The sequence below is a fragment of the Amia ocellicauda genome, chromosome 1, assembly GCF_036373705.1.
Source record: "Amia ocellicauda isolate fAmiCal2 chromosome 1, fAmiCal2.hap1, whole genome shotgun sequence".
Taxonomy (NCBI): Eukaryota; Metazoa; Chordata; class Actinopteri; order Amiiformes; family Amiidae; genus Amia; species Amia ocellicauda.
This window is the reverse complement of record NC_089850.1, coordinates 33,350,037-33,368,452: the sequence shown is the minus strand read 5'-3', so window position 1 is coordinate 33,368,452 and position 18,416 is coordinate 33,350,037. Positions and strand designations below refer to the sequence as shown.

The following is an 18,416-nucleotide window of genomic DNA, read 5'->3' as shown; positions in this document are numbered from 1 at the left end:
TATCCTTTGTTTCTATACAAGTATTGTAAAGTGTACTTGTAAATCTCTTTAATCTGTATTTTTTCTAAAGAGAAAGTTCCCTTTGTAGTAATGTAGTGATCTTGACATTGCAGATCATATTGTCTAAAGAGCTGCACTTAAAGACAACTGGTGAATTTTTAATCAAGGTGTTCATAACCATTCTTGAAATTTACATTGCAAGGAAGTGAGGAGGTAACACTTGAGAAAGCACTGTTCGAAAATGTGGCGATTCAGTTAGCACAATTTCAATTCCATTCCCCTAATAACCATACAAAAAACAACTTACACGTCAAGTAATACTTTAATTTGTTTTTAAAAAGTGGTACTTGAACAAGTGCATGAATGAAATAAACAGTGAAGCGAGGTCTGTTGACCTGAAGACTTTTCAAAAGGTTCTAATACAAATCATTGAACATAATGCAATAAAAGGAGCAAGGACTACTACCATAAAAATAAAGCAAGACACTGATATTGAAATATGTTAACTTATTCAAAGAACAATTATGTGACAAGATCCTTAGGGATTTTTCCCCCTCCAGCTGCATTTCCGTTTAGAATGTGTCCTTGGCTAACAAAATATAGAAATATCCAAATCCAGCAACTATATTAAACTACATTGAACTGCTGAAGCAACAGTCATTACAGTTCAACTTTAGACATTTTCACAGTCTACATTGATCAAGTTTTATCATTTTGAAACCAGCAGCTTACTCTTAAGGCATTCAAGCATTGTTTATCTATTACCAGTGCTTCAGTAGGTGATGGATGGAATAAAATAGCCCCTGTTGATAAGGAACCCACAAGCACGTAATACAGTCAAATGAAGTGTACCCACATCCTTACTAAAAATAACTCCTAAAAGACACTGACACAGTCAAAGTATACATAGCACATTACTGTTGGACTTTCTCCTTTTCCAGGGTATTATGACAAGTTATGAATACTGCCTTGGAATGAATGAACAGAACTTTTTTCAGATTACAGCACTTACACCAGGTATTAAGCCAACTTATATAAAGAAAGACAATTAATTGCTGAAGCCAATATATAACAAGCTGCTCAGAGATGGTCGTTCTAAGCACCTAAGTGCTCTCATTTGTGATCTACAGCAAGTTATAAATCAACCACACATCCCTTCAAACATTCCTGTCATTTAGACTTGCCTTTCTTTGTACTTTAAAATCATTAACATGTAAATAAAAGCCATCATGTTGGTGAAGCAAATATTGTGCCATTTCTTTCTATTATCCAACCGGTATCTAGAGAATTGGAAAAGCAAACTATAGACCAGCTTTACAGTGAGTTACAGACCAATTCTTCAATAAAACAAAAACTGATTTATTGTACTGTAATTTTGAATTAATTGACTATTACAATCTTGTGTGTTTAGCCAAAGTGTGATTTGGGGAAAAATAAGTTACTTAATATATATTTCAAATTGCATGTATATTCATAGTGCTTTAATTATAATTGCAGTAATTAAAATTAAATCCAATCCTTTTCAAAGCAGAGGTATCACAAAGTAGTATTTTTTTTCCATTATCATTATGTGTGGTGCTCCATTTGGTTTCTTGAATTGTTGCTTTTAATGATCAAGTGTGAACTAGCTTGCCCAAAACATTTAGTTTAATGCATCATATACCCAATTAGGTAGTAACTCCTGTTTAACAGTTGTTTCTAAACATTATCCACTTGTTGCAAAAATCTGAAATCCTTACACTCAACACATACACACACACAGAAAATAATGTACCGAATAGCACCAATTGAAACGGTGGCTTTCAGTGGTATATGATAGGCTTAGCCGATGCCAAGATATACATTTTTGTCTGAGGATGTTCAAAATCATTTAGGTGTACAATCTTGTGTCACAGGTCAGAAAAACCAAAAAAGAGGCAAACTGTAAGTATTCTAACAGTGCCCCCCAATTAACTTCAGATATTTATGTTGAAACATTCTCCAACATCTCACCTTGTACTCAGAAACCCACTGTCAAAATAACATGAAGAACTAATGCCCAGAAAATCTAACAAAAAGGTCCATAGTTTCACACACCAATATCTGTAAACACAATAATTTGTTTTCCCCAAAGCCACAAACCCCTCTATAACATTAATCTATTGCTGAAAGTAATGCAAAACAGTGGTGTGCAAAGAAATTACAACCTACTCACCAATTGCCAATAAAATATTTATATTACCAATCAAGTTTTCTTGGAATCATAACTCAATTTTCAGAAATCCACAGAATTAACTTTAGGCGGTGCAACTCTTCAAGGAAGTAAACAACACCACGAAACAAGTCTTTCGATTCTTATGAATTTCAGCTGATTTTCCACCGATTGTACCCAGCAGTTTAGTTTTGGTACATCATGTTTCCCCCTTTTCAAGCATACTAGCCGTAACAAGGCCACACACATTAAGAGAGTGCCTTATGCTAGTAGGCTAATAAGACCTACCATGAATTCATAAGTCTACAAAATTATGAATAAAACTTGAGATACATAATATTGTCCGGTGGACATGTTGGAGATGGCGTCATACATCCAAGAAAGAATAGCCCATACAACGGGCCACCAGCTTGTTCACTCCTGAATAAAGTGTGTATTGCTCCCTGGTTCAAACACATTCTGCTGCATCAAATTTCACAGTTCCTAGGATTGATTGTAGGTTGAGTTTTGATTTCCATTGGAACTCTGGTCACTCTCACTGTGGGCAAAGAAGCAGAAATCATTGTATGTTCATGTAGCAATTGAGTCCAGGTTGGTCGTGTGGAATGAGTGTTAATGTTTAAACTGGACTAAATCTTACAAATCAAGAAACCTTATGGACATGTTAGTCATTCTTCTTTGATCAATAATTCCAAATAAAGTGCTGACATTTATTCTGAAATAAAACTGGCCATTATAACAGTTAACATTCATGACAATCTGCCATTGTTTGATTGTAATGCAATTAGACAAACTTTTCCTTTTTCATCGGATATGATTCCTAGAATCTACAAGAACTGCTACACCAGAGCCTGCAACTGGTAACCTTCCAAAAATGTTTCCCACTGGATTCAGCAGACTCTTGACTATCCGCATGTCATCCTCCACGTCATTAGCTCATATATTAGAGTCTACGGTCCTTGTCTCAGCATCTATTAAAACAGCCAGCCATGAAACATCTACCTAAACTGATGACGTGTTAAATTGCAAATGCTGTACCTGTTTGGAGGAGGCTTTGGTTTAGGCATTTTGTTGAGAACTGCAGCCATTTCTTTTCGGTCATCAAAGTTTTTCCATTGGTCATATAGCTTCAGAATGACTCTGATGATCTCAAGGATCTATGTGAATGAATATATTTTTAAGTTAATAAGACATGGCAGTTTTGTTTTAAGTATAATTACTAAAATACATTATTTTGTTCTTTTCAGTGATTACACTGCTTTCAAATAAACACAAGACAAAATGCAAGAAAATGTTGACAGGCTTCAGACTTATCTGAGCCAGGTGGTGCTTGGCCATGGTTTACTATGGCATGGGGAATGCCAGTAAAAGCAGCCTAATTGTAAGAGGGGATATTTGGACTAAAGGGCCCACCCTACACTGCGAGCAGACTTTCCCAGTCGAGTCACTTGGGAACCTAGTGACCATCTATTTAAATGAATGATAACATTACCTTTTCCATGTCAACGGATAGCTCAGCAAACCACTGCCTTGCATCTTTTTGCTGAACAACACAAGCAACATGTAGACAAGCTGAAAGATAAAACATTAAAAGAAGTAAGAATGCTTTTTAGGGAGATATATATATATATATTTTAATCCTGGTAAGAAAGTAATACTAATTCATAAATGTACATTCTTTAACACTACAATTGTAAATGTTTTATACTTTGGGCAACACAGAGCAGGCTGGATGAGTAAAAAGGCTAATTTGAAGTTTAAAGAGATGTCATTTCAACTCAAATCTCAAAATGCGTAATTGAATCCTAGCAGGAAATACCCTGATTGGGCTCAGAGTTCATCTACATTATAATCAGTGCAACTTAAAGTGAATTCGAAAAGAAGTAGCATCTTACCTAGTGCAATCATAAATGGAGGATAAAGCAAACAGAGATCTGTCCTGTAAGTGTCATTCACAATTCTCCTGCACAGAAAACATGAAAATGAAATAATACATGAGTGGTTGTAATTAAAAATAATTTCACAGCAACAATTGTCTTCAATTTAAGCTAAGTATATATAAGTATATAGCTTAGCTATCTGCTGTTACAAAAGTAGACAGGTCATACCATGCCAGAGGGAGCAACATGTCCTCTTGCCCCATGTCTTGTACATACTGAAGAAGAGGTCTATAGGGATGGTAGACTATTAAACAACAATCCTGCAAGAATTTGAAAGAAAATGTATGGTCAATGTATTCCACAAATTAAAGTAAATAATATTACAAACTACTAAGATTTATTTGAAAAAGTCAAATTATATTAGGATTGTTGACAATGAACTGACAATCATACATCTAATATTCATATCTACTATTCTACTCACCATTAGTTCTAACAGATAGAATTCACATTCCAATATCTAGAAAGAAAACACAACAAAATCAATAAAAGAAACACATACATTTAAATTAGTATTCGTGCAAGAACAAATATTTATTTTCTCTCTCAATTGTATGAGATGAGAGAAAAATACTTCTTTAAGGTTAGAAGTAAATTCATATTAAAATCTCGTAATGTGTGAACCATGCTTGAACACTTAACGGATTTTAAAATAGCTCATATCTTATAATTTGGAGCAATATTGCAATATTGCTTCTAACTGACATATCTTATTTAGCAAATTCAAAACAAATATGCAAGCCTGGAAACATGAATCATCTTCAGTGACGCAAATAATTAATTACACTTCTGGTGCTCTTCCAGTAACTTAGTGGTATGCATTGTAGAATGTAGCAACCACACTACAGAACTATTACAGTACTACACACCAGAGCACAAAACTGCACTGTAAATGCTAATTAGCTTAAGTCTCTGAAGTTGCCATCCAATTTATTTCACTCTCAATCACTCCTGTTGAAGTTGAAGTAATAAAGTGTAGCTCTCTCTGTTTTGGGGTGAGTTATTTTGATGCATTCCTTATGCTTCTAGTTGTTCAATGTCTGATTTAAAATAAAGTCTGATCTAACTATGAATTCTTATTTTCTAAAATTAAAAAAGATAGACAATGTTATGGTTATAATTTATGAATGATCAAAGCAAGCTGCAATTCTATACAGAGAAGAGTACAGAGCAAGACTCAACATCTGAGCACTTCTGTACAGCACTAAGCATCTCTCTGGATGGTAAAAAACTAATATTCCTGCACAAAACCTGTATCTGAACATTGCATTTGTATTTAACACCTACTTCCAGAATGCACATTCACATCCACCGAGTATATACTGTAAAATACTCAGTGTTTGACACAGATGTATTTGTATTCAGTATACTGTTGCTGGTTCTCTGTAGCTACATCTTGCATAGTTACTAACAGGCCTCGCATTCACATGAATAACTAACATTAATGTATACAGCAGGACACTAATTACTATTCCAGAGTAATGAGTCTATACTTAAATGGGAATTGTGTACACTATAACATTGTAATTATGTGTTCAGATTTTCAATGCATGATATTCGTATAGTTTCCATTTTCTTTCTTACAGTGTCCTGTGTTATTTTTAGCTGTTCTTGCTCAGATTATTTTCCCTTCAAAACTAACAATCTGAGTAAACTGAAAACAAAGGCTGGCGAGAGGTATTGCAGTGTCTCAAAGGCAACGTGCAGAAATATTTAAACATTGGCTCCAGATCTCTGCATTACCTTACATTGCTTAGGATTCCTCCCAGTCAAATATCTCGCCAAAATGTAATTTCACCAAAGCAAAAACACAAAGCATCACGTTTGAAATACACTACCGTTCAAAAGTTTGGGGTCACATAAAAATTCCCTTGTTTTCCATAAAAACATACATAGGAATAGGAAATATAGCAACATGAATAGGAAATATAGTATTTGACAAGGTTAGAAATAATTATTTTTAATTGAAATAATAATTGTGTCCTTCAAACTTTGCTTTCGTCAAAGAATCCTCAATTTGCAGCAATTCCAGCCCTGCAGACCTTTGGCATTCTGAAGAGATTTCACCCCATGCTTCCTGAAGCACCTCCCACAAGTTGGATTGGCTTGATGGGCACTTCTTACGTACCATATGGTCAAACTGCTCCCACAACAGCTCAATAGGGTTGAGAACCGGTGACTGTGCTGCCACTCCATTATACACAGAATACCAGCCAACTGCTTCTTCCCTAAATAGTTCTGGCATAGTTTGGAACTGTGCTTTGGGTAATTGTCCTGTTGTAGGAGGAAATTGGCTCCAATCAAGCACCGTCCACAGGGTATGGCATGGTGTTGCAAAATCATGAGTGATAGCCTTCCTTCTTCAATCTCTTCACTGTTGACGTTGAGACTGGTGTTTTGCGGGTACTATTTCATGAAGCTGCCAGTTGAAGACCTGTGAGGCATCTGTTTCTCACACTAGACACACTAATGTATTTGTCCTCTTGCTCAGTTGTGCACCGGGGCCTCCCACTGCTCTTTCTATTCTAGTTAGAGCCAGTTTGCGATGTTCTGTGCAGGGAGTAGTACACAGCGTTGTACGAGATCTTCAGTTTCTTAGCAATTTCTGACATGGAATAGCCTTAATTTCTCAGAACAAGAATAGACTGACGAGTTTCAGAAGAAAGTTATTTGTTTCTGGCCATTTTGAGCCTGTAATCAAACCCACAATTGCTGATGCTCCAGATACTCAACTAGTCCAAAAAAGGACAGTTGTATTGCTTCTTTAATCAGCACAACAGTTTTCAGCCATGCTAACATAATTGCAAAAGGGTTTTCTAATAATCAATTAGCCTTTTAAAATGATAAACTTGGATTAGCAAACACAACGTGTCATTGGAACGCAGGACTGATGGTTGCTGGTAATGGGCCTTTGTATGCCTATGTAGATATTCCATTACAAATCAGCCGTTTCCAGCTACAACAGTCATTTACAACATTAACAATGTCTACACTGCATTTCTGATCAATTTGATGTTATTTTAATGGAATAAAATATGCTTTTCTTTTGAAAACAAGGTAATTTCTAACTGACCGCAAACTTCTGAACAGTAGTGTATATAATAAAATATAGGTAAAAGATACAATTACAGGAAAAATAAATCAATCTCCTTATTGTCCTCAGTGTATTAGTTTCTAAAGATTTAATACTCACATGATTCATCCTGTAGGGAAACTCCTTTGGAAAAGCGTAAGAAAACCTAGTTTTTACTGAAAATAAAACAAAATACGAGCATTAAGTTTAACCATTTTACTGTACTATTTCTTTTACATCTTAAAATATCAGGTCAATATTAATTAGCAGACGTTCAGGAGACATTACTGATTTCCACACATATCAATAACAGACAGTTCCATGAGACATGAATACCGAGGATGAATATGTAAAGTTATTTAAATATTGAATATTTTCAATTTGAACCGACTGTTGGAAAATGTGTCACCTGCACTAGGAAGATATTTTCTGTTGTAACATAAAGACAAATGTATACAGATCAATAAATACCTATACAGTAAACGTGTTGAAAATGCAGATTCTACAATAATGTGTAAATTCACTTACATACAGATGTAGCAGCTGAGATCAATCTGGTATTTGAAACAACACCAAATTCCTGTAGATAAAAAGCGAATCAATAATTAGCCTGGACTGCTTTCTCCTATCCCCAGACAAACAAAGAAACGCATCCAACATATATAACGCTTTTCTACCATGAGATTGAATGAAACCAAGATTTCACAATATAGAAAGTGTGACATTAAGCTCACCTCTACTTTGGATGCCAAGAACACACAGGTTGGAGCCATGAGAACAGGATCTATACTTTTAAGAGAGTATCTGTGAAAGGGGGAAAAATTACTTGCGTTGTTGAAAAAATAACTAAGAATTTAAATCTTGTGATCAGGCAAGCACAGGTTCTGTAGATAGACTTCCCTTACCTGGCATAAAATCGCTTGAAGTACACAGTAGCTGTGGCTATAACCTGCTGCCTGAGCTTCAGATGTTCTCCTAAGGCCTGAATCACTGCAGCAAAAAACATTCAAATCAAGAAACATTCCAGATTTCATAAAAAAAGTTTAAATAAAAATCTGCAATATTTAAACTTTACCCTCCCAATTTGGAATCTAACACCTTCCACAACCTTGAACTATAAAGGAGCTTCTTTAAGGATACACTTACATTTATACTTACACTTACAAGTATAGGTTAAATACTTTAAAATGTGTGTGTAAGCCCATTTGGGACATTTTAATAGGGAACCATTGATTTTCAACTGAGGTATAGGCTAGTAGAACAGTATTCAAACTATTAAAGATCTTCATTAATACCCGTATTTATCTATAGATTACTGAGTTGTTTTTGAATATTTTAAAGTCTTTTGTCTTTTTCAACCCATAAGGTGAATCTCAAAACATTTATCCACATTTTTCCTGTATTAAATTGACAAACATTTTTCACAGCTACAGTCTGAACCATCAAACCAACCGTTAGCAAAGAATATCTGCAATTTCCAGTACTCTTCTTCTGTAAGAAACTTCAAGTCCTTCTGGCGCTCCTTCATCAAATCTTGTTTGTCAAGGATCCACTGCAAACTAATGAAAGCAAGAATGATCAGAAAGTGGCATTCCCACTGCAGTCATTTCACCATTTCAAAGTTTCAGTATAGCTATCAGAATAAATTATATAACATACATATACTATATATACGATTTCCTTTAGTTTTCTGATAGTTTGCAGATTAGATTTTTCTCACAGCCGCTTATGAATGCTTCCATTGTAATGATTGTGCTTCAGTTGAGTCTATGCTTTGCAATAACAATGAGTATAGTTATTTATTAAATAATTAAAGAATGCCGTAATTGTGCATTGAACTCCTTAACAACTATGTATGTAACTGGATGATTGACAAAGCTAATCCATTTGCAGGAATCCACTGATATATTAAAATCACCAGTCCTCCCTGACAGATACATTAATTGTAACAACACCAATATTACAACGTGGAGCACAGAAACACAACAGTAACACTGTAGCTTGGTGTTGCATTAATTCCTAAATGTTAAGAAAAAATAATAAGCGAATAAACAAATATACAGTTATACATTTATTGAAACTTTGTAGGCTATAGGTGTGTGTGTGTGTGTGTGTGTGTGTGTGTGTGTGTGTGAGAGAAGAGAAAAATACCATAAACCCAACGAAAATCACCATCAAAAAGCATGAGCAGTAAATGAGATTTCCCAATGGGCTGAGACGACTGCCAGGATTCAAGACATCAACCAAAATACTCTAGAGATACATTTGTATTTTAGTCTCCAGTTTATGTCTGAAATAAATGACCAAATTGGGTACGTAAAATAACAATTAAGTAACACTTTACGAAGGAGTAAGTTACATCCACATAAAACCATTTACATGCACAACATACTGGAATGGGAAGGTGTTATGGTATGTAATGTACACGATTGAATAAGCGACACTTCAAATAAGCTGTCGTACGGGACAATATCAGCCCTGTACTGAAATATACTATTTGAATACAAATATTTTAGGCCCAAAAACAAACAGATTTTCTAAACAGACCACCGCAGAATAGTTACATTTTCTATCGAAAGATGACTTACTAATGTGAGCTCTGCCAGAAGTTTCCTGCCATCACGCAAACAGGCGAGGCAGACTATGTAAACGTGTTGTCGTGCTCTTCTCGGCAGCGCTGCTCAGTCTCTATAAACGAAGTTACTGTTTTCGTTTGATTCTCTGCGTGTAACAACACAGGGATCCGACTGCGGGTGCCGCCTATTAAACCTTCCCCCCTCGGCGGCGCTAAAGGTTCCGGATAAACACTGGCACTTTTTCATATGTCCATAACATGCATTTTAATATAACAGAAATGATGAGCGATAACCACATACGATGTTTACAATTGTTATCTATGTGGGGTTACTTTCAGGGTGGATCCATGTATGTATATATATATGGCTGATATATATGTAAATCAGAAAGATAGAAAAAACATTTCCTGTTGATATAAGTTATAAATTAAATTAATGTAAAGTATTATCTTCCCAGTGTGTTTTATCATCAAGCCATCCTAATATATATATATATATATATAATTTGTATTATTATTATTATTATATATACTAAAAACAAACTACTCTCTATCACATTAAACTTCTATCAACCTATAGCCACATCTATATAGACACATCTATAATCTATTATATAATAGTTTCATTCATTCGTAAATGCTTCAATATATTTTATTTTAGTAGGCTACTTTAATCCAATACAAAAGTCAACTGACATATAGAGGAAATTCATATGTATGACACAGCAGGTAATTCATTTTTGTAATCAAATTCAATAGAAGTTGTGTTATCATGATATCATTGTTGTTGTTGTTGTTGTTGTTGTTATTATTATTATTATTATTATTATTATTATTATTATTATTATTATTGATAATAATAATAATACCCTTTAGCATGAGTATAAGGAAATATGTTTAAACTGGAAACATTTTGTGCTGCTGTGCTATTAAGGCAAATAAGCAGCATGCTATTAAAATAATGTAAAAGTGTGTTTAAAACAAAATGAAACAGTACAATGTGTCAAGTACCTAATTTCTTGCATTATCTAATCTCAATGTAGTCAGTTTTTACAAAATCTTCTAATTTTAGTATGTAAGGAAAAAAATTGTTGTGTGATATGGCAAGGCAGTGTTTAAACTAATTTAGGCTTTGTTCACATCAGAGGGAGACAATGACCCCATGCACTTTCCACATGTGTGCAAAACTGACTTAACTGGAAGGAATCTCTGAGTGCTGCCCACTGTCAAATGGGCTGCTCCATCGCCTGATACTGCTAAAATAATTTGAATTACATAAAAAAAATGTATTGTGCTTTTTGTTTGTTTGTTTTAAATAACATGGTATATTTGTATCACAACATTAAAAGAATGCAGGAAGGCATAGTGATGAAGTCTAATGAGTCTAAACATTACTACTCTGATTATGAATAAGAAGTGATCAGGGCTTCTAAATGTATTGAAACCTTTTTTAAAAAAAGAATTCATACCATGACAGCTTTTCATAGATGGCTGATTCAAGAAAAATATATGTGCAGATTGCAATTGTCTTTGTTCATGTCTTTAAATCATTCCATGCATAAACCTGAGACATCCCCAGCTCTAATTTATATTTTCAGCTAATCCCTTTTCTTCTACTGTGCCAGTTGTTTCTTTTCTGTCATGAATGCTCGCCAACTAATGACTGTTTATGTCAAACCTTTGGAGAAAATGCCTCATATTACAGTACACCCTGATAAGATGAATTCAATTGTTTGCTCTTGGCCCTGCTTTGCATGCAATTAAACTTCACTCACATCCAAAAGCATTAGATCAACACTCTGCCTAATTGGGTAATCCTTCTATTTTTAAGATATTAAACTCTTCCCATGACTTTGACAAATATTCATAGGGAAGGTCAGCCTCCTTATTGAACTTAGGTTGGAAATTCCAGAGGTGATGCCTCATGAGTACAACAGGCACATGTAGAAGTATAAAAAGGACAGCCTTCCCCTGGCTCCTGCAGTACAGTTTGGTGGGTCCCTGTCTCCTCCAGCAGCCAGCAGCACCCAGAAGAAAAGGAAGACAACAAAACACAGTGTCAAAATGAGCTGCAGCCCAGAGAGGATTTCTTCATACCGTCGCCATTTCGAGGATGGCATCTCCTCTTCCTATCAGGTGCGGGTGTCCAGCCCCTCTCCCCCTCGCACCAGGGAGGCCAGGCACCGCTCTGCCAGCTACTCCCGCACGGCCTCCACCAGGAGAACAAGCTCAGCAACTCTCAGACCTCGCATAGGCAGGTAGGGATATCGAGAAGCAGCAAGAAAAAACTGAATTGAATAAATAAGACCTGGATTTCTTTCATGCAGAACCTGCAGCATCAAAGAAAGTGCAGTCAAAACATGTATTCTGACTTGATGAAGACAGTGTGGAGAACTGACTTTTTTAATAGTAAAGCATTGTAGACTCACAGACTTACAAGTTGCTGACATAGACACAGTACAGTCAATTATACAGAGAGAACTGAAAAAAGTGTTATTTATTCTTTGGAGAAAAAAGAAATCTTTATATTCTTTAGAAGATATGTCTATATCACAGACATGTTGAAGTAATTCCAAAAAGTCTGAAAAGAGTCAACACTAACAGATTGAAGTGAATCCTGGCAAAGTAATAAAAAATCTAAAGTTTTAACTCAACAGAAACTAAAAGTAGCAGGCATAGGAATCACTTTAACCTATCTGAGCTATTATTCAATTGATTGAATGACTGCACATTCTTTTATATGCTGGGCTGTTTTAAAACTATTAAATTAAGGGATTTGCCCTCTTAGCAAATTCAGTTTTTAATATTAACAGATTTATATTTATAATTCAATATTTTTACACATGAACACATACACACACACACAAATGTATCTATGTGTGTGTGTGTTTGTGTGTATGTGACAATTATACCATGTTTTATTTTTTTGGGGTTGTGAATAGTCAAATTGTGGTCTATGACAACTTGACAAGAGAGAGGTTTGATTGTGCTTTATGTATAGGCTTTGTCGGGCAAAAATGTAGTCTTCATCAAAAAAAGGACATCAAGTGGTAACCTGTACAGATATTCATTCTGAACATTCTGGTTCATATATGTAAATGGAAACATATCCCTGTTAAAGATTAATAACTTACACATTATTATCTTCATTATTTTATAATAGTAGAAACAACCAAGTTGATGTTTTCCATTAACCAAGCATGCAGGATGAGATAATATTATCAAAGTGCTAACCACAAACGAGCTCAAAAAATTAATTTTAAAAATACCACAGCTCTTTGTCAAAATGCAACTCAAGCATTCAATTTATTTTCACATATACACTTAATCTGCTTTCACATATTTCAGCAAAAGGTTGTATGAGTTATATTTTGACTGCTTAATCCATGGTTTAACTTGGTGTAGAATAAAAAGAAACACGTTTCATATCGCCTTCTGTGGCGTTCGTGGTCCCATAAATAACACATTACTCTGCATATGTCTTATTGTAATATATGCTCGGATGTATTGTAAATAAAATGTTAATTAATTGTCATTTCAGCATGGGGGCAATCTGTCTGGGTGCTGGGATGGGGCCAGCTCTCGATCTGGATGCAGCTGCTGCGGAGAACCAGGCATTCCTGAGCACAAGGACCACTGAGAGGCAGGAGATGGTGGTGCTCAATGACAGACTGGCAGCATACATTGAAAAGGCAAATTTCCCTTTTCTGTCTTATTCAACGCCATCAAATACCCAGAACACAAACTGAATTGAATACAATAAAATGTGAATGGCAGTGTCCAGATTTAATTGTAACCATCTAATAATCAATTTTAATCTCAAAAACATTCAATTTGACAATTTCCATCTAACCCACACACGGGCTTGCACACAAATTGCTTCAAAACATCAATGTACATATGTAATGCATCCCAAATGTGCGGAAAAATGTAACCTGAAAGGTGTTTCAATATTCTAATGAGCATACACACACATATTATAGTATGTTTGTATGTATATATATATATATATATATATATATATATATATATATATATATATATATATATATATATATTAGTGGCTTTGAATGTAGAAATCTCTCTGAATGCATTTCTCCGATTTGGCCACGCTTGGATGTAAAACAGATTGTGTATTTCGCCCTCCTGGCAGGCAGAAACAACATAGCGATGTTCATTACTGCCACGTATCTGTGCAGCAGGCATATCTGAGTGTGTATGAAATATTAGGAATCTGTTGTATTTTTGGATTATTGATTATCTGGCAGGTCCGCAACTTGGAGCAGCAGAACAAGCTGCTGGAGGCGGAGATCGAAGCCCTGCAGCAGCGCTTTGTCAAGCCGTCCGGACTGAGGGTCCTTTATGAGGAGCAGCTCCGGGAGCTGAAGAAGATCGCTGATCAGATGAGGATGCAGCGGGTATGTCACAGCCCAACTTTTACCCAGTCTGGAAGACTACCAGTTTAACAGCGTCTAACGCCCCGATAACCTGTACAATCTTCTCAGAAGCGTCTCTTTCCTTGTACTGAGCACCTGTGCACTTACCTGTAGGGGATTCCCTTTCCAGGATATAGAGGAGATATGTAATGAACAGCTAATTATGATCATATTAATGTGAAGGAAATAAAGAAACGTGTATCTTATTAATACAGAACAACAAAATAAAAGAAAGTTATTCCACATTGTGGCATAATTGTGCCACTTACACAACAAACCGCTAGTGTTTCATAAGCACGCTTCTTTCTATTTAGTGTCGCCTTTTCTTTCTTCTTTTAGTTATCAATGATATGAAGTATTTATCTGCATATAACTGATATTTGATATTTCCAGGACATGTCTATAGCAGCTAAAGAGGCGGTGACTGCCCAGCTGGAGGCACTGAAAGTAAAATATGAAGAAGCCTTTGAGGCCAGAAAGAAAGCCGAACAGGAGATCGAAGCTTTCCGCCCAGTAAGAGACCACACTGATGATTTCACTGAAATGTTACCTTACAACATACATACAGGTTTAGCTAGCTTGACATACATGCACAACTTGTTAATAATCTGTAGTCTATACATGTATGCCAGTGTATGTGTTACTAACTCACGTCTTATGTCTTAGGATGTGGACGCCGCTACATCTTCGCGCATTGCCCTGGAGAAACAACAGGAAAACCTTGAGGTGGAAATCGCATTCCTCCAGAGGGTCCACAAAGAGGTAATGGAGGTTAGAACTGTGTTGTCCTATTGAAATGTGTTACCGACAGAATCGGTTTCAGGTGAGAATCCTTCTTTGATCCCATCCAGGAAATCGAAGAGCTCATGAAACAGATTTACAGTGTGGTGACCACTGTGGACATCAGCTTCTCCCTGCCTGACCTGGCCGCTGCTCTGAAACAGATCCAGTCTCAGTATGACGACATCGCTGCCAAGAATTTACAGGTACATTACAAAAAAAAAAAAAAAAAAAAATATATATATATATATATATATATATATATATATATATATATATATATATATATATATATATATATATTATATGAAGCCTGCTGACAAGACATTGCATCTACATTTGCCTTTTTATTTTAGCCTTGTGGAATTTGCACATACCCATTTCCTCGCATTTCCACACATGTGAAAAGTATGGTTAATAGAATTATAAAGAGAGAAAGCACGAATATATAAAATGAGCACCAAACACTGTGTAATGCTTGACCTGCATTCTATCAGCTATCGACACTGTTGTGTTTGCGGATGCTCCCTACTGTGCTTGGTTTTATTCCACGCATATTATATGTCATGCATGCAGATTATTTTCCATACAGTTAGAAAAACGTCTGACATGGTATACAGGTATTAACGTCAGCATGGATATAGAATATATATAATTTTAAATTATTGGTTGTGCATAGACTATAGTCAAATGGATACCACCTTTGGGCTTACACATATATTTTTCCCTTTTTCAGGAAATGGATGCTTGGTATAAAAATAAATTTCAAGACCTTAACCAGGCTTCTACAAAGCATGCGGAGAGAGTCAGAAGCGTGAGAGAAGAAATTGCAGGCTGGAAAAGAGACGTGAGTAATTCATTGTATAGGTCCTAATGATGATGACGATGATGATGATGATTATTATTTCAAGTTTAATTCACATATTCTGGGGTGACTCTGGGTTTTAATTCACAAATGCATTGTACTTAAACATGTATTGTACATCATTTCACATATTCAACTCATTGCCATCAAAACTATCATTTACAGTAATTCAAGTTACATGTAAACAGATCAAAATGAGCGCGAATAGTACAACATTATCGGATTGAAACAATGGGCAACCAAATAAAATACAAACTCTGCACGTTATCTGGTAATAAATGTTGCGTTCTGTGTAATACAATAATTTAGAACAAGGTGTGGACCAAAGAGGAGATATTTCCCCCAGATGAGACAAGATTTAAACCATTGTCGAACGGTTGGAAGATTGTTAATCTGAGCTAAAAGAAATAGAAATTCAATCCAATGCTTTTTGCAGATCCAGAGCAAAGAGCGGGAGCTGGAGAACCTTAAAATCAGGAACGCGGCTCTGGAGGCGCAAATCCGCGACGCGCAGGAGAAATACAAGAAGGAGATTGAAGATCTGCAGGTACAATATTGGGTAGCACATCAACTCACAATGCTAGTACCAATACTTCATTTTCAAAATCATATTTTCACATGAAACTGTGAAACAGACAACAGAATAGGCTCTCGATTGTTTTAAATTCGCCTCTATACTTGAAGTAGCCAATGTATACTTGACCTTAACATTATCCTTGTTCGGTGAAACCCAAAGTATTTAGTGTTTTTATTTTATTTTAATTTTTTCAGGAAAAGATAAAGAGACTCCAGGAAGAGTTAAAATCCACAAAGGAGAAAATTGCTCTTCATCTCCGTGAATACCAGGACCTACTGAATATTAAAATGGCTCTTGATATTGAAATCACCACATACAGGTAACATATAGCATCAATAGGAAGGTTTATGTATAAAATGAATATTGCATTCAAAGTGATACTTGTTTGTGAATATAATGTTTTTTGTTTGTTTGTTTAATCGGGATACATGGAGAAATAAATTCAATGTGAATCCAGTAACCTTGATAGTAGGCCTGTCTGTGACTTTGTATTTGAAATGCGTTAACTCTCAGATAGATGAAGTGCAGAGTGTCAGAAATCGAGCTGTGTGTGTTGGTGCAGGAAGCTGATCGAGGGCGAGGACTCCCGGCTGGCCTGCCTGGTCAGCAGCCCGCAGCTGATGAGCGGCATGCTGGGGCAGATGGGGGCCATCGAGAGCATCTCCAATGAACAAGCCGTGGAGATGACTGAGAGGAAAACTGTTCTCATCAGGTAAAAGTAACCTTTTTAATAGCAATGCAATGACGAAAAAGCCGAGATTAACGTGCTCTCTGTTAAAAGCTGTCATTCACGAGTAAGTGCCTTCATAGAACGGGTTAATTGCAGCAGACCTGTCCGTTTTGTATGTAATAAAAAACTAAACTAAACAAAACAAAAAATAATGTATTATTAAATTTAAACTATGGACAGACCACGAACTATGAGATACAATTGTTATTTTAATTGTGGCTCTCTTGATTAAAATAACATAAAATCAGATTGTTCAATCAGAGCCTTTATGGTTATTTGTGTATGCTGTGCAATAGTTGAACACGTTTATAACATTATCAAACACTCACAGCAAGATCACAGGTGTGGCGGGTGTTTAATCCAGATGTTGGTTTCCCTCAGAACAGTTAAAACAGAAGATGACACTTTGCAGAAAGATACCCAAGAACGGACGATAACCATTTCCGGTGCTGCGGATGACATCGATGAAGACTAAACCAGGGAAACATTTGCGTCTCTATAACTTCATATTTGCTAGAGCTTTGCCTTAATATTTCTAACATCCCAAGTGCTTTTAACAGGTCGGATGTATGACAAGTGGCTTTAACCGTACCCCTGCACTTTGCATTACCTCTGTGCATTAGTTGCTTTTCATCTGGAAGCCAAAATAAAGATATCAGCAAATCACTTTGACCTCTTTTCTGTTAGACATTTAATATAATCTGTGGTTTTTGAGCTGAACAAAATATTGTACTTGATGTACAATGAGAACAGAAACTAATATTTACATAGGATACACATAGATAACTTTTTAGGTATTAAAATCGCACTATTTTATGTCCGTTATTACCGCCGATATGATACATAACCTAAATAATCATCATAATAAAAAGTCCAAAACACATTTAATTGTACTGGTTATATAAAGGTTTCCTTTTGACACATTTTAAGATGTTCTTTCTCTTAGCGTTTCATATTTATATTCCTTATTAATTCCATCTGTTAGAGGCTACCGTCAATGTATACCATTTACACAATTTATATTATTTCAATGTGCATAAATTAGTAGCATTGTTTTAGCAAAGTTTTAAAATTATATATATATATATATATATATATATATATATATATATATATATATATAAAATATAATCAGCATTCAGTAGTCTTGTAATATGTGGAAAAATGAAGCAATGCACATAATACTGTAAATCTGCTGTAGCCAATTATTTAGCTTAGTACATAGTTTTATTTAGAATATAAGTAATAT

General features: G+C 35.4%; 2 protein-coding genes across 3 annotated transcripts; one reads left to right on the top strand and one right to left on the bottom strand.

Moving 5' to 3' along the window:
• Positions 1-303: 303 nt before the first annotated feature.
• Positions 304-9,938, bottom strand: ccnc (cyclin C). The gene is made up of 12 exons (XM_066702491.1): positions 9,793-9,938; positions 8,657-8,763; positions 8,110-8,194; positions 7,939-8,008; positions 7,733-7,784; positions 7,325-7,380; positions 4,556-4,591; positions 4,300-4,391; positions 4,087-4,154; positions 3,684-3,763; positions 3,230-3,348; positions 304-2,729 (listed from the first exon to the last, which is right to left on the bottom strand). The coding sequence occupies exons 1-12, from the start codon at positions 9,822-9,824 to the stop codon at positions 2,675-2,677; spliced, it is 852 nt and encodes a 283-aa protein (XP_066558588.1). The 5' UTR covers positions 9,825-9,938; the 3' UTR covers positions 304-2,674.
• Positions 9,939-11,762: 1,824 nt separating this feature from the next.
• LOC136748571 (desmin) lies at positions 11,763-17,833 on the top strand. Of its 2 annotated transcripts, none has more exons than XM_066702438.1 (11): positions 11,763-12,037; positions 13,321-13,471; positions 14,048-14,197; positions 14,609-14,728; positions 14,882-14,977; positions 15,067-15,201; positions 15,732-15,842; positions 16,297-16,407; positions 16,632-16,756; positions 17,000-17,149; positions 17,549-17,833. In XM_066702438.1, exons 1-11 carry the CDS (start codon positions 11,844-11,846, stop codon positions 17,640-17,642), a joined length of 1,437 nt encoding a protein of 478 aa, XP_066558535.1. In that variant the 5' UTR covers positions 11,763-11,843; the 3' UTR covers positions 17,643-17,833. The 2 variants fall into 2 exon arrangements, with proteins under 2 accessions (XP_066558535.1, XP_066558543.1); XM_066702446.1 differs by having other exon boundaries at positions 17,554-17,642.
• The last annotated feature ends 583 nt before the right edge of the window (positions 17,834-18,416 follow it).

Excerpts from the sequence above, each read along its gene's own strand:
- ccnc (XM_066702491.1), bottom strand. The coding sequence starts at position 9,824 with ATGGCAGGAAACTTCTGGCAGAGCTCACATTA. Across the intron at positions 3,349-3,683 it reads TATCCGTTGACATGGAAAAG|ATCCTTGAGATCATCAGAGT; the intron begins GTAATGTTATCA and ends TCATTCACATAG. Across the intron at positions 2,730-3,229 it reads CCAAAGCCTCCTCCAAACAG|TGAGAGTGACCAGAGTTCCA; the intron begins GTACAGCATTTG and ends CTTTGCCCACAG.
- LOC136748571 (XM_066702438.1), top strand. The coding sequence starts at position 11,844 with ATGAGCTGCAGCCCAGAGAGGATTTCTTCATACCGTCGCCATTTCGAG. Across the intron at positions 14,729-14,881 it reads AGATCGAAGCTTTCCGCCCA|GATGTGGACGCCGCTACATC; the intron begins GTAAGAGACCAC and ends CTTATGTCTTAG. Across the intron at positions 14,978-15,066 it reads TCCAGAGGGTCCACAAAGAG|GAAATCGAAGAGCTCATGAA; the intron begins GTAATGGAGGTT and ends GATCCCATCCAG.